The following is a 14,915-nucleotide window of genomic DNA, read 5'->3' on the forward strand; positions in this document are numbered from 1 at the left end:
TTGCTCACTTAACTGATTAATTCAACAACAAGGGTTCATATTTTTTTTAAAAACCTCCACACGAAGGAAAGGAAAGGAAACATCCTATTTACTCTCTGATCCAGACAATGCATTTACCAACAGAGTGCCCAGGCATTTCCAGGCTCTGAATCACGCAGTGACTGATGTGATATTGTCTCTATAGAGCTTTGGAAATGGTTTTTGTTACAACAAATCTGTAAATCACACTGATTTACTCCAGCTATTTTAGAAACTTGAAGTTGAGAAATCCTGTTATATTAATTCATTAAAATCTACTTGTGAGACAGTAACACCTTTAACGTTTCTCTGAAGTCTGTGCATCTTTGCCATGCATTTATAACCAAAAAATCTGACTTCTGGAACACACAAACACCATTTAAAGCAGGTGGAGAGAAAGTTCAATATTGAACAACTACAATCTCCAGAAGTGGCGGGAGGAGAGGAAGGTTCCATTCCAGAAGAAATACATTTGTGAGTTTAAAAAATATATTAAAGTTGACTACATTCTAAATTACACATTAAATTACAAAAGAAACAACATAATACTACAGAAGAAAAAGAAAACTCTCAATAAACTCCAGACAACTTTCTTCTTTTCCCAAAACACATTTAGTCGTTGCCTGAGTTCTTTCTAAAGTTTTACCAAGAACCTCTATGGGAAAAGTGATCAGGCTTGATTATTTCTGAAAAATTGCACCTCCAGCCACTGAAAGCTGCACAAATTGTGGAGCAGCAGAGTTTTGACTGGAAAATAACACACCACACTACAAAATACCCCAAATAGGCTCATTTAGCATCTCACATAATCAAGTTCCTATAAAGCTTCTAACTTGAGAATTTTACTTACAACATGGGGCTTCACTTTTTCATCACGAAATGTGTGCACTATACATATGGTTTATTTAATTCATTCCTACCTAAATTAATCAAAGCAATCTGTCCCCCCCCAAAAAAAGAGAAAAAATAGTCTTCATAAAGGATTCTACTGCCACTTGACAAATGGTGCGCATTTAGCCAGGAGAAGTTGAAAATTCTCCACAAAGAAGTTACCACATCTTAAAAAAAGTGACATTATTAAAAGGGAAGCAGGATGTGTTGTTCAGCATAATATGAAATTTAAACAGCACCACCTCAGATACACTTTAAAATGCTTTTTAGTTGCACCTGGTTGTTTATACATCTACTGTGGTGAAAAGGTCAATAGAAATTCACCTCTAAGGTCACAGTTGCTAAGCAACTGTTTTCGGCAGTTCTGCAACACTGATCAACTATCTCACGTTCCACCGCCTGGTTTCAGAATCAACCCGTGTCGCACATCCTACCTGGCCTTCCAGACACTCTGCATTTCTCCTCCTGCTTTCCTCCAGAGCATCCAAAGGATACGTCCCGGGACCACCGGCCTGCGGTTGACGAGGGCGAAGGAGAGCTCGGTCTGCAGGAACACCACGGAGGGCTTGATGAGGTGCTGCCCGAACCTCAGCATGGTGGTGGCAACCTTCGGAGTCTGCAAGAGGCAACAGTTGAGATGATTAAGGGACTGACTCTGCCTTTCCAAACAGCAGCAACAAGAAAAACAAATTCTCCAGGCAGCTTTAACAGAAAGTGCCTCCTCAAGGAATGGTTGTTCGGGTTTTCCTAAAAGTGTCACTTCTTTGAAAGGGTGTTGGAAAAGGTTCCCTTCCAAAGCAAAAATTGTACATGTAAATTCTTAAACCCTTTTCTCACCCTCTTGGCAGGACTACAAAATTCCAGAGAGAGAAGGTAATCACTCCCTCCCGTTTCCATTTGTCCTGCATCGTGTACATTTGGATCCCATGTTCTTGAAAAAGCACAAAGAGGATTTCCCGTGCCTTTTGCCACAATGCAAATCAATGCACACAGGACTTACCAAACTGACCACATTCTCTAAATCAATCTCTCCACTAAATACCTCAAAAGAAGAAACACCAGCAAACTAAGGAAAGTGTATTTATTAATTTTCCATCTGCACATTCTACCTTGAGCAACTGGAATGGGAAGATGATCACATTTTTTTTCTTACAGAAGCTCAAAGAATTCCACTTTCATTCACTAAAATTTTTTTCTCCTCCTGATGAGAATGAAAATCCCTCTTAAATAGCTAAGGCACAATCCTAACAGTGTCTATTTTAGGTCTTTAAGCCCTTGAGTATTCAAAGTATTTAATGCAGTCAGAAATATCCGAGGTACTGCAGGGTAAAATATGAAGGAATGATGAATTTCCTGTGACGATACTTCAGACACATCGGAAGCATTACACTAACATTGCCCTGCTTGAACCAAGTGACTCATCAGGAAATTCAGTTTTATGTGTTGCTCCAGATGGGGAAATCTACTGGGAGAGTCATGAAGGGTCTTTTGTAGCAGCTCTTTTCTTGCAAAATCCAAACTTAGTCCTTAAGCTTAGAGATTTATTCTAATTTAACATCCTGCTCCTTTACCTGCTCCCATCAAAAAGTACACAGAACAACCCCTTCAAAGTGCACACACTTGGAAAGTGTCTTTGAGAAATACCTGTCCTTTGAAAGGTATTTGTAGCTACCTGATTCCACAGAAGAACTCCACTAAATTAAATTAAGGATAGCAGATGCATCTAGTCAGGCTTTACACCAGAAAAACACGTATATATCTTAGTATATGATACAGTAACAAATCAGATGACGACATCTCCAAGTAATAAACATTCTCTAAGCAGGCACCATGTCTTGTTTTATTTTTGAAAAGCACAGATGAAAGCAAAGGCTTGAGCAGACCATGGAAAAGTGGAGGATTTAACTATGACTCTTTCAAAGATCTGAAAAGGCTCTACAATTTTTTCCTCAAAAAGTCAACAGAAGATTAAGTGTCTGAGATGTGTCCCTTAGCATATATTAAACCTGAAACTTGACAACATACAAAAATCAAGTCTCTTTAGCTACTAAAGAATTGCTTAGCAGAGGAAACACCTGCTATCTTGTGCTGATGCTTGAGAAAAATAACTATTAGGAACTTCAATCAATCTTCCTCATTTCTCTTAAGCAGCCCATCAGCAAGTCCCCATGGGGGATTTTTATTCCAATTAAAACATGCAAGAATGTTTTTACCTGATACTAAAAAAAAAAAAAAAAAAAAAAAAAAAAAAAAGACATGGTTCTTTTTGCAATGAAGGCAATGTTCCTGATAAAGGAGCAAAACAAATTTCATAGCCTGGACCACCATCCAGTGATGAAACTAAGCTGGTGTCTCCAGTAGCTGGAAAATCAAATATACCACCACACTTGCCCTTGCATCTGGCAATGCTGTGGACAGAAATAAGAGTACTACCAATCATTTCTTATTCCATCTTCCAAAATACTGATAAATAAAAACACTGTCCAGAGGCATGGAACAGACTTAAGCACAGAACCAAGAATTAAAAGAGGCTGAATTTAAAATCTGGTGCTTTGAAATTTGACTTAAGGAGGGAAAGAACTTGAGATTTTGGTAATCACCACAAGTCCTCTGCCTCTTTGCTGCCACAGGCAAAAAGCAACAAACAGTAGCAAAATAAGGTTGATGACATGAGGTTGCCTGAACCATGAATTCATCATACACCTACCACATGCATCTTGACTTATTTCACAGCCAATCTTGTTTAAAACACTTGAGAAAAAGCACTAAAGTAAAAGTACTAATCTCGTACCTCTCTAAGCAACAGCTGGAACAATCACGTTACAGCCCAACTGGGTTGATGTAGAATTAATAGAACATTTTAAAATCTCATACATAGAATCAATGCATGTATTAAAACCATTTCTCTTTGCTTACTACACAATAATGCATCTGAATAACATATTTCTATCTCTTAATTCAGACTGAAGAAATACAGCACGTGTTTCAAACAAATGTGTCCCTTGTACTGGCTGTGCTCTCTAACTCTCCAGGCTTCCCAGTGCTACTCTGCAATTCTGAGAAGGGACTGTGGGAATTTTTGCTCTTAAACAATTATTTATGATCTACTATATATGCTACTGAAGCTGTTCTCTGCCCTAGTGACGCTCTGTGTTTCCTTGGACAGGGTGACGGTCACAAACGCTGACAAACACCTTGGGGAAACAAGGAATAGGCACAACAATCCACAGCACTGCAGCAAGGCTGGAATATTCCAGAGTGCAGCCAGGCAGGGAAGTTCTCAGTCCTCTGAATTCCACCTGCTTATTGCTTGGACAGCCTGTAAACAAGCAGGAATCCACCCAGCACGGGTGCACACGGGTCAGGAGGTGCAAACAGGGTGTGCTCGAGGTTCCCCAGAGGATTGGAATCACTGCACCCTCTGTTACTCCAGGGATTTCCACTTCTTGCATCAAGAGGAGGTCAGCGCCAGATAAACCAGAAACTAAATACAATCAGTGAAAGATGTTTCTTCTCTAATGATGGTAGCCTTTCTAATCCCCAGTAATAAGGAGGACAATTACATAGTAATGACAGAAAAGAAAAGAAATCCATTTCTGAGTGAATTTCAGCCCAGTTTAACACAGCTTCTATTCTGACTATTCAGATGAAAAGTGTATTTACTCTTCTTCATATTGCAGATATACATTACATTGCCTATTTCATCTGCCTCATTTTCCTAATTAAATTCCCTTCAAGCTGTGTTACTGCAGTTGTAGGTGGGAATACAGTATTAAAGGCTAACATAACAAGTAGACTAATTTTACAGCCACAACAGACTTCAAATCTGTATAACTCATGCTAGAGAAAAAAAAAAAGACACTGGAATTCTACATTACAAAATAAGGATGTTAAAATTAAGAAAAATCTTTGAGATACCTTGAAATATTTTCGATTATTAGTACAGTTTTGCTAAAGTTTCAAAAGGCACATTGCATATGCCCAGCCTATAAAAACACTGCTCATATATTAAATGTATTTTTGAGAGAAAATCTAAACACATCTCAGTTCTCCACATTTATTTAATTTTGGAAGTCAGGGGCTCTGGTTTGTGCTTCAGCTCTTAAATAGCATAAGCTGGAGAATCACTGGTGTCAAACACACAGGGAGAACTCTGAATAGAAGTTCACCCAAATCCAGGTCATTAGGACATCAAGATCAGTGCCTGCTTGTTCCATGTCATCTCTATAATCAGAGATGTGCAAAACTGTTGGAAGTTACTTTCTCTGTACTGATTAGAAGGAGTGATGGCACTAATTCTTTAAGGTTCTCTTCCTGCTGCCTCCCCACTGGATGTTTGATTGAGATGGTGCTGCTGCTCCAAAATGCCTCTTTATTTTACCACACAATCACTTGTCCTTAACAACAAGGTGTTGAGCTCAGCACCTGCTGGCAACCAAGCTCCAGGCTTCTGCTGAGCCATCCCACGGGCACAGTTCTGGGAAAGCCACAGGTCTGGCTGGAATGGGAGGAGAGAATATAATGCAAAACGGGCTGCTGACTTAACATGTGTGTGTCAAAGGAAACCAATTACAATCCCACTATCTCTCTGTGCTAATAGAAAGGACTATTTTAGAGCAACCCCAGGAGCATTCGTAAATTTTAAAGTTTGTTATTTTACCACATCAGCATCATCTCCTCATTAATTTTGACATTCCTAATTCTGCTACTCAATTTCAATGTAAAAACACCACAAATTTATGTGGCAAAATAAAAACAACTTACTATTATTTTTTAAAGGTCTTAAACATGTGTGTCTTTTTCCTAAATTCAACAAGATTATATAACTTATGTCACACATTGTAGTTAAGAGAATAAAGTACCTCTACAGTAAAGGATCTTTATGTTTCACTTGAGCTTTTTCAATCCCATTTTCTAAGCTGCCCTTTATCCTTCAAAACTATATCCTTACACAAATATCTGGAATCGTTTTCCTCTCAAAGGTTTGATTATGGGAGACTTCTATTCCTACTTGGGCATCTGAATCCTGCACCGTGTTCCAGAAGTAATGTACAATGAAGACCTGTCCTGCATGCTACCTCCCCTCTCATCATGAGTTGTAATTTATAACTTATTCCCTCCCATCATTGCCCCTTTGTGAGGATGAAATCCACTCAAGTCAGAATATTACTTATTTGACTCAACACATGAATGTCCTTGTTGCTGGCAGCCATGAATTGACATTTTGATCAAAGAATTCCTAAGAACACTAAGAAAAGGAAATAATTTTATTCTAAAATCACATAGTTTTTCTCATAGCCCTTTGTCCCTAGAGCAGCTTTATCTCTCAGCATCCTTCAACACCCCCCCCTCCGCCTCCCCAAGATTCAGCGATTTTGTGTTCTTCCAGTTCCAGCAACTGGCCTCTAATTAAAAAACCCTCTTCTTCTCAGTGAGCCAAAACATCACATGCTACTGCTATTTCTGTTCTGAAAAAGCCAAGAAGAATCACAGCCCTAGAAAAGGTGCTCAAGTCTCTGTTACAGCCATAGCCTAGATTCCCTGCATGGGGATGGTACTTAAGGCTCCACACAAGGCTGAAGGGAAAAGCTTATGTGGATTATTTTCCGTTTTCACCACCCCCAGAAGCTGCTGAACAGAAAGCCCATTAAATATGATGCATGCAACCAATCCTGTGGTGTTGACAAGGACCAATTTCTCCCATCGCAGGCAGATTATGATGGACTCGAATCCACTACACGTGGCTTCCTCTGCTTAATCTAGCAGGGAAGAAAACATCAAAATTATTACTGTTTAAATATAGGGTCGTTTTCTTAGCATGGTCAATCAACCTAAATTATCTACACTTAAAAGGAAAACAGGCTGTGGTCTGCTGTATAGTACCCAAGCACCTGAGTGATGAAGCCAAGAGCCATCCATCTGCAATCCCACAACCTGCCTCTCCCTGCAGCTCTGCTCCCCCTCACCTGAGCTGCACCTGCACTTCCCAGCACCTCTCAGACAGGCTCTTCCATTCTGCTCTCCCAGTCTGGCCTGGAAGCCTTGATGCTGCTGTTCCAGCATGTTTTTGACCACCATGAGAATCGTCCCTCCCCCTGCCGGTTTGTAGCTTTTGGGTTACACCTATTTCCAAATTGTCTGGTCCATCATTGTCATGAGGTCGCAGTCTTCAAACAAACAAACAATCAAACCAACCTCCCTGACAAATAACCCAAAAATAAAACAAATCGAAAAAACCAAAACTGGCCTCCCCTCTGCTCCCAAAATACCCCAAACCCTCTCAAAGCCCTTTCAAACTTCAGACACTCAGGTCTTTGTTGACCAAGAAGGATGCAGACACCTAAAAGCAAGTGAACCACTTTGTAGCAACACTGTAAAGCAATCACAACATTGACAAGTTAATCAACAAATGCAGAATCAAGCTAGACATCAAAAGCCATATACCATCCATAATACATGGAGAGGGCATAAATATTTTTAAATGATGTAGAAGTACTTGTCAAATCCATTCCTGTAGCAAGCATTTTGGAATACAAATTAGGCCAACTTGTTTCTTTCTTATAATTCAGGTAAAGAGTGCAAAGTTATAAACAATAAATGAAAAGGTTTGTAGAGGCAAAAGAACTGTATAATACATTAAATTCAGAGAAAAATGAGGGTTCAGAAGAGTCAGCAAAGTGCTAAACATGCTCTCCATTCTTCACGTGCCCATATGTACACTGTGTTCCTTAGAAGATGACTCAAGTGTCATTTAACCATGTTGCAAAAATAATTCTGGCAGTGGAAGTTCTTGTTTCCCTCGCTGCTCAGGCAACAGCTCAACTTCTCCACACACTTCCAAAATTTCTTCATAATTTTTTTTTCTGTTTTGACACCCTCGCTAGACCTTGAACCTTGCTTTCTTAAAAAAACTCTTATGGTGACCAACATGAAATAAAATTGCTGTCTTGCATCATATTGCAGTTGGTTTATGTCCAGTTTATGTCCAGAATGCGTGAACTCAACACACCACAATATTACAGAAGTTATGTCAGACAGAATCCCAAGGCTTGATCAAGAGCTTCTCCCAATCTTCTCTGCTGGACACCTGTGCCTGTTTTTCCTCATATTAGCAAAGATCATCTAAGATTGTAATATCTCCTATTCTCCAACAAAATGACAGGAATCCAAAGAAAAGTCTGGTAACTAGGAACAACCCAAAATCCGTGTTCTATCTCCGTGAATTTAAGAAGGATGGTTTACAAAATGCAACACAATCGACAGGTTCACCTCCTCGATGGCTTCTACTGGAACAGCAAAATCTGCACAAGCACACACAGGCAATAAAATACAAAAGAAAACAAAACAGAGAAACACACATTATATTTTAAATTTCTTTAATAACTTGCATGCACCACAGCTATTACCCTGATGCATGGAGAACTCAGGGGTTTGGATTTGCCTCTGCAAGTCACTCTGATGAACGAGACCTTTAGTGTTGTAATAACTGCTGTGAGTAATGGAACAACCAGTGGCTTTTATTAAAAAGGAGCACTGAATAATGTATTACCAAAACTAAGATCAAGGGAAAATACATTTTTATTAAGGAAAAATATTAATATCCATCATGCCATTTTTTAAAGCAGAAAGGTAGAAGGCAGAAAAGGAAAAAAAAAAAATTAAGGAAATGTTCCACAGTATGCAGTAAGTGGCAGAAATTATACTGTGAAAATCCTTTTTTTTTTAATGTGGCTACCTAGGGCTACATTACATGCTCCAGGAGCAATAAAAAATTGTGACATCTCTTGAGATATATAAGAGTAAGGAAAACTCTACCCCAGCAAAAGGAGAGAGGGGGGAGGAAGGTCGCTATAGAGACCAGCACACTGCACACTGAAACACTTGAGCTTAAGCTCATTTCTGTTGAAGTTACAAACTAAGAGAGCTGACATGATGGAACAGCTAGGAATGTTCTTTTGCTGTGCCCTTAGTTGGAAAAAACAAGTTGGCCTTAAAAATGGGGAGCAAAGAAAAAAACTGTCGTGTTTTAGCACCTTTTTTTTTTATTATTACTTCTATAGCTCTACATAAAGTCACTTTATAGGCTTTAGAAACACACACCAAGACTCAGCCTTCCCCTGAAGTGGCTCACTACTTCCTCTGAGTGAATTCTATTTGGACATCCATAGTATTGGACAGCAGAAATGGGGCAAATAGAGCTGCAGCAGAAAAGCTGCAGGGAGCTGTGGGAAAAGATTCAGGGAGTAAAAAAAAAGTCCCTGGGGAGAAGAGAGAAATGGCACTTCCCCAAATTGGACAATGGTATAAAGCAAAGTGCAATCAGAGTGACAGAGAGGGGGAGAGAGCGAGCACAGGTGTGCTGTGGCAAAGGATGGTCCACACAGCTCAGGGCCAGCACAGAGAAGAGTGTGCAGCGAGCCAGGGGGGATGGATGGATGGATGGATGGATGGATGGGCAGTTGCCAAACACAGGGCAGGACTTCCTAACTTCTGTCACTGAGGAAACAGTTACATCACTCCAAAACCCCCTTCCGAATCAGCATACACTTTCAAAGATCTATAGAGATATTTTGTCTATCTTGTTCTTTCATCCTTTTCTCCAGAATTTAAGTTTGAATGCAATGTGTTATTATTAGACCGTGGATTTTTGGTAATACTATGCATTTGAATTTGCTCCATTTAGAGCAATTCCTGTGATACCCAAGTATCTCCACAAGCATTTTAGTTTCCTGAATTAATAAATGTAACACAAGAATTTAGAGGAAAATGCAGACACTGTACTTAGTCTAACAATTCCTCAGGCATATGGATGAAAATAGTAACGTAATGAAAATTCATTGTCAGATTTACATTTATATATATAGCTAATAATACTAGACAGTGGGTTCTTTACATTTATGTACAGTGCATTTATGTTTATTTCTAGATGCTGGAATATTTAAGACGTCCCATTAGCTCTCATTTTACCATTTTATAGATATGCTTGCTCTCCAAAATAAAAACACTTCAATCATGCTGTTCCATAGAATTAATGAAGCCTCATTTGACAGGATTTCTGTCCACACCTCTGTTCCCCCCCCAGGAATGAGAGCTCTCCCCCGTGGCCCTGAGGGTGTCCCAGGCAGGTGATTCCAGCAGTGCTGTGGGTGACTGAGGTTTATGCCTGGGCTGAGCCCGGGGGTGCTCACTGGCTGCTCCCCAACATTCTCTGGAACACCTGGGAGGGAAAGGATGCTCCCAACAGGAAAAGCAGGTCAAGGCCACTGCCCTAAAACTGGAGTGTTACAACTGTCCTATTACAGAACCACCATGGCACAGGTACACGTGTAATCACACACTGTACAGTTAGAGTGCTGTCCTAATGCTGACACTGGATAGATACTTTTGGAAAAGTTTATACAACAGCCACTGGCAAAATGCAAGCTTGTTATATTTCTGGTTCATTTAAAGCAGTAGAACTGCAAACTGCAAGCAAAGGACACTCATCTAGGTTTAACTTTCCCTCTGTGCACGTGTTGTCCCTCTGATTTTCCCAACATGCTCTCTGTGTACTAGACCATGTGTTCAGAGAACAGGAAATGACATTGCTGCTTTCTGGCCACTTCCCCGTGTCTGTCAGACCCCTGTGGCAGAGCACTGGGTGGCCCTCAGTCGAGAAGGCGACGTTGAATGTTAACAGTGCTCGATGAACTGAAAGGGTAAGCAAATTTTGGGAAAGAAAACAAACCCTTCCTCACTGTCAGACCAGCACCAGACACGACAGGAACCTCCTTCCAGCTTTCTGGGGTTGGTTTGGTAATGCTGAACATGATGACTTGACTCAATTTAGGCAAACACAGGCAGTCTTATGGGATTATTTTTTCAGGAGATCTTTCATATGTGGTAGCAGAAAATCGACCCTAGTAGGGTTATATTAAAACATATCTATTTACTGAATATGACACTCCTTTTCATAAGATATTTTTTGCTGAGAACAAGTGGCTTACTTGTTCCTGTTATCTAATACACACAGGCATTAGATCTACTTGGGTAAGATACTAACCCTGGGAACTTAGAGGTTAGATTTTCACCTTAAATTGCTCCTTAGGAATCTTTTCCCACCACAGACAGATGCTCTTAGCAAATTAACCACCAGAATCTATCAGAGTTTTCTAGCTTCACCAGGTTCAGCATTTTGTCCTTTGATTGATTTACACATGTAAGAGGAGTCCAAGAGAATCTTGTCAATATTCCCAAAATCAAATTTCCAAATAATTGCTGTAGTAAGGCATTTTCTCCACTGTAATATGGCAGTAGAAATACAGAGAAATCAAAACCAAAGGGGAAGATATTGTGATACAGGGCCTAAACTTGCATTTCCAATATTCTGGCCTGCATCTTCCTTCGTAAAAGATGAAGGAATGCTTAGAAAAATTCTTTAAACAGGAACATTTTCAAGTGCTCGCACTATATACAAGTATTTTAATTGTCTTATGTAATAAGTATGTTGTAGCTTGTACTAATTACACATTTAACTGTATATGCACATCATTTCCCTGCTTGCTTTTTATTTCATGATTGCCAAATATCCTGAAAATATGCGTTTTCATCTATCTGTAAACACCATAAGATTTCTGGGTCTTTTTTTCCTTTCAGAAAACAGTCTCTATGATTATTTTCTAACCAAGACTCACCACACAGAACTGCATGAGTCACATAATCAAGCCATAAACCAAGCAAATACTTTGTATGGTTTTGATGTCTTCTTGGCTTTCTGTCCGACGCCACATCACTTCAGGCATCAACAAAAAAATGTTTTAACGTTACTGCTTTTAACTTTTCAAGACTAAGAAACATTTATGGTCACATGGTGGATTGGAATAATTTTTCAGTGAACCTGCTAACATTATGAACAAGAATTGGGTGCCAGACGACTGTTCTGCAATTAATTCAGGAACAAATTTTTGTATAATCTACTGAAAGTGCTTTGGAGTTCCTTGCCAGCAAGGCTTTCTAATAAGATCCTCAGGAGTAATTAGAAACCTATAGACATGATTAAATCTTAATCTACAATCTGCAGGATGAATGTTTAGGTTGAGGTATGACAAACTGGCAGAGAGCTCAGCTGGAGATCCCTCCGTAGCTTCAGGAATTGGCTGGCATTTGTCAGAGCTGAGGTTGGGATTTATTTGTGAGCTCCTCACACTGCAGTGGTGTCCACCCCACAGACAACTCATCAACCAGTTTGCCAGCTCAGCTCCACAGCCCTGACTGCTCCAGCACCAGTGGCCAACATTTTACAGAAGGTAGGCATACTGGGTTATTTCCAATGAAAACTTTGGACTATTATTGCACCTCTTAAATAAAGGATATGATTTGCCTGGTCTTTATTACTTAAAGGGTCATTTACATGACACGTGTCCTGCCCAAGCTACCCAGCAGGTAATTCTACTCAGAAAAGCAAAGTTCTCACTAACATTCATTTTTCCCTCAGCACCAAGCAGTTGCTGTGTAGGTAATGCCACAGCAACACCATAAAGCTCTGGGAATAGCTGGTTCTGCGCAGTCTGGAACTGTTTACGCCTGTAAACAAAAGAGACTGAAACTACTGAAAAATTCATTTTCTCCCGATGTTGTAAGAGCTGTATTGGCTTCCACAAATGCACTTCACAGCCAGGAGAAAAGCTTCCAACTTTCTACCCATCAAGTAGCCTCCCAGTTCCATAAAGATATGGACTTGGCACAATAGGAGAAGCGTAGTTTGAGAACAAGCTAATGTAGGCTAACATTAAAAAGGTAGTTAAAGAAACAGCTTTACTACCCAGCTAGACAACTGCAACACACCCAGCCCCTGTTCTGACAGGCAGAGCCACGATGAAACATTTCCCTTCTCTCATCATTGTCAGCTGAAGATTTCAAAGACCTTTGGAAAAATATATAGAAATATTTATCTTGTAGATAAAAAAAAAAAAAAAAAAAAAAAAAAAAAAAAAAAAAAAAAAAAAAAAAAAAAAAAAAAAAAAAAAAAAAAAAAAAAAAAAAAAAAAAAAAAAAAAAAAAAAAAAAAAAAAAAAAAAAAAAAAAAAAAAAAAAAAAAAAAAAAAAAAAAAAAAAAAAAAAAAAAAAAAAAAAAAAAAAAAAAAAAAAAAAAAAGCAGAGGTGGATTTTGGAGCCCACAAATTGACAGAAAATGATACAGTAAAATCTTTTCTCCTTGGTTAATTTAATCCAAAAAAAGTTCTCCAAAACTAACAGAAATACTCAGAAATCACCATGTTTAGCTTTGGTTCTTTTAAAGGACTGCTACTTCTAAAGGACTGTGAAGAAGTAACATGTTCTCTTAAATTCTCTGTGCTACTCTTTTGGCAGCCAGCAAGCCTAAAACAAAAACTAGCATAACATAAACTGCCAATGGAGAAAATAAAAGCAAAATCATGTACATGTAAATGTACTTGGTATACAAAACGTGAACAGAGCACATAAAATCACCAGTTAAAGTTTATCTCAATAGAGGAATGGCATTTTGCCAGACTTGCTCGTGAATCTTCTGGTATTTAGTATGCCTTTACAGAAGAAAGAAATCTGAATATGCAATGAAAATAAATCAAAGTACCTTTGGAAAGATCCTCTACATGTTTATCACAGAAAAAAAGTCCTACCCCTGAGGCAATATGGTTTCTAAATTAATATTCATTCCCCAAATTAACTGGATCACGAAATTTCAATATTCCCAATAAATCTTTCTCCATGGTAAAAATCAAACGATCACATTGACAAGGATGAGAATTCAGGTGGTTTGTGTAATCCCAATTTATGTGCAGGCATTAAGGAACAGCCTTTGACAATACACTCATGTGAGGGTTTTCAACCAGCCCCGCTGGCTCATTCCTACAGGGGATTCCTTCAAGTTGGGCCTCTCTTAGAGGAAGCTCCGAGTTCCTGTGTGACATCACACAAGGTATCCAAACCAAACCTTTCCTCAGCAATCAGCAGTGCCACGTGAATGCTCAGCCTGCACCCTTGAGAAGCTGGACAAGTTATCCACCCACGAGAAAAACATCTGACACTAAAGCAGCAAGTGATGTTTTCTGAACATGGAATGTGCTGTATGATCTGAAGGGCTCTAAAATCCAGCCTTGTGTCTCAAAAATGTGCATCCAAATTTGGTGAATTTTTCTGACCTTAATCTCTGTCAGTTCCCCATCTGTAAAACAGAGATAATACCACATCCTCACTGGGGCTTTGTGGAGATAAATTTAATTTAAAACCTGTGTAGCACTTGGATACAGCAGTGCTGAGCAGCACAGAAAAGCCTGTGAGGAAATTAATAATTCCAACGTCTGAGCAGGGTCTGAATGACGTGCAGTAAATAAAGCTTAGGGCCACATATCAAACACTGAGGAGAGAACAACATCTTCAATAGCTGCTCATTAATTGAGCTCTGTCCATCTTGCGTACTGAGTAAGGAAGAAATCTGCTGGAAAAGTGTTATGTGTTCTAGTTAAAGACTTGCTCATAGTGCACATGCATAAGAGAGGCTCGGTTTCAGTTGCAGTGACACTCTTAACACTCTCTTCTCTCAGTCCCTTGATTTTTGCATTCTAAATAATGTTTTTCCCCATGAAGTTTCTATGTGAAACATTTCTATACAAAGAATGAATGATGATCTCATTGTGAATCTCGGATTTCCATGCACAAGTGTTAATGAGCAAATCTTCGTTTAAAAAAAATCCATTAGAAACATAAAATGCCAAGCTTGCCTAGACTTGGGAAATTCAGCAGGGCTTCTATCAAATTTCCTCTTCAATTGCTTGAAATGGTCCAAGTGCTACTTCTGTTAACACCTACTGTGTATTACTACAAGAAACTTGGGAGGGAAAATATATCAGGGCACTGTCCTTTCAATTTTAATCCAAGGCATTAAATTTTAATTCTCAACAATAACAGCTGCTGACATGTTCCCTTTGCTAGTTCCTGTGAAAGTAAATCAGGCAGAAATAAAGCTGGAAGTGCACTTGGGAATCAAA

General features: G+C 39.1%; 1 protein-coding gene across 3 annotated transcripts in view; it reads right to left on the reverse strand.

Annotated features, from left to right (window-relative positions):
* FHIT (fragile histidine triad) overlaps positions 1-14,915 on the reverse strand; it is a 536,395-nt gene that overhangs the window by 402,633 nt on the left and 118,847 nt on the right. For 2 of the 3 annotated variants that reach the window (XM_027882370.1, XM_027882372.1), the window contains one exon: positions 1,405-1,525. In XM_027882370.1, the coding sequence (XP_027738171.1) occupies positions 1,405-1,504 (100 nt within the window). In that variant the 5' untranslated portion in view covers positions 1,505-1,525. Of the gene's footprint in view, positions 1-1,404; positions 1,529-4,763; positions 4,771-14,915 lie in introns of all 3 variants that reach the window. The other variant, XM_027882371.1, reaches the window with a different exon arrangement.

Source organism: Empidonax traillii, unplaced genomic scaffold (genome assembly GCF_003031625.1).
Source record: "Empidonax traillii isolate 1590-97213 ecotype Southwest subspecies unplaced genomic scaffold, ASM303162v1 scaffold104:size2570737, whole genome shotgun sequence".
NCBI lineage: Eukaryota > Metazoa > Chordata > Aves > Passeriformes > Tyrannidae > Empidonax > Empidonax traillii.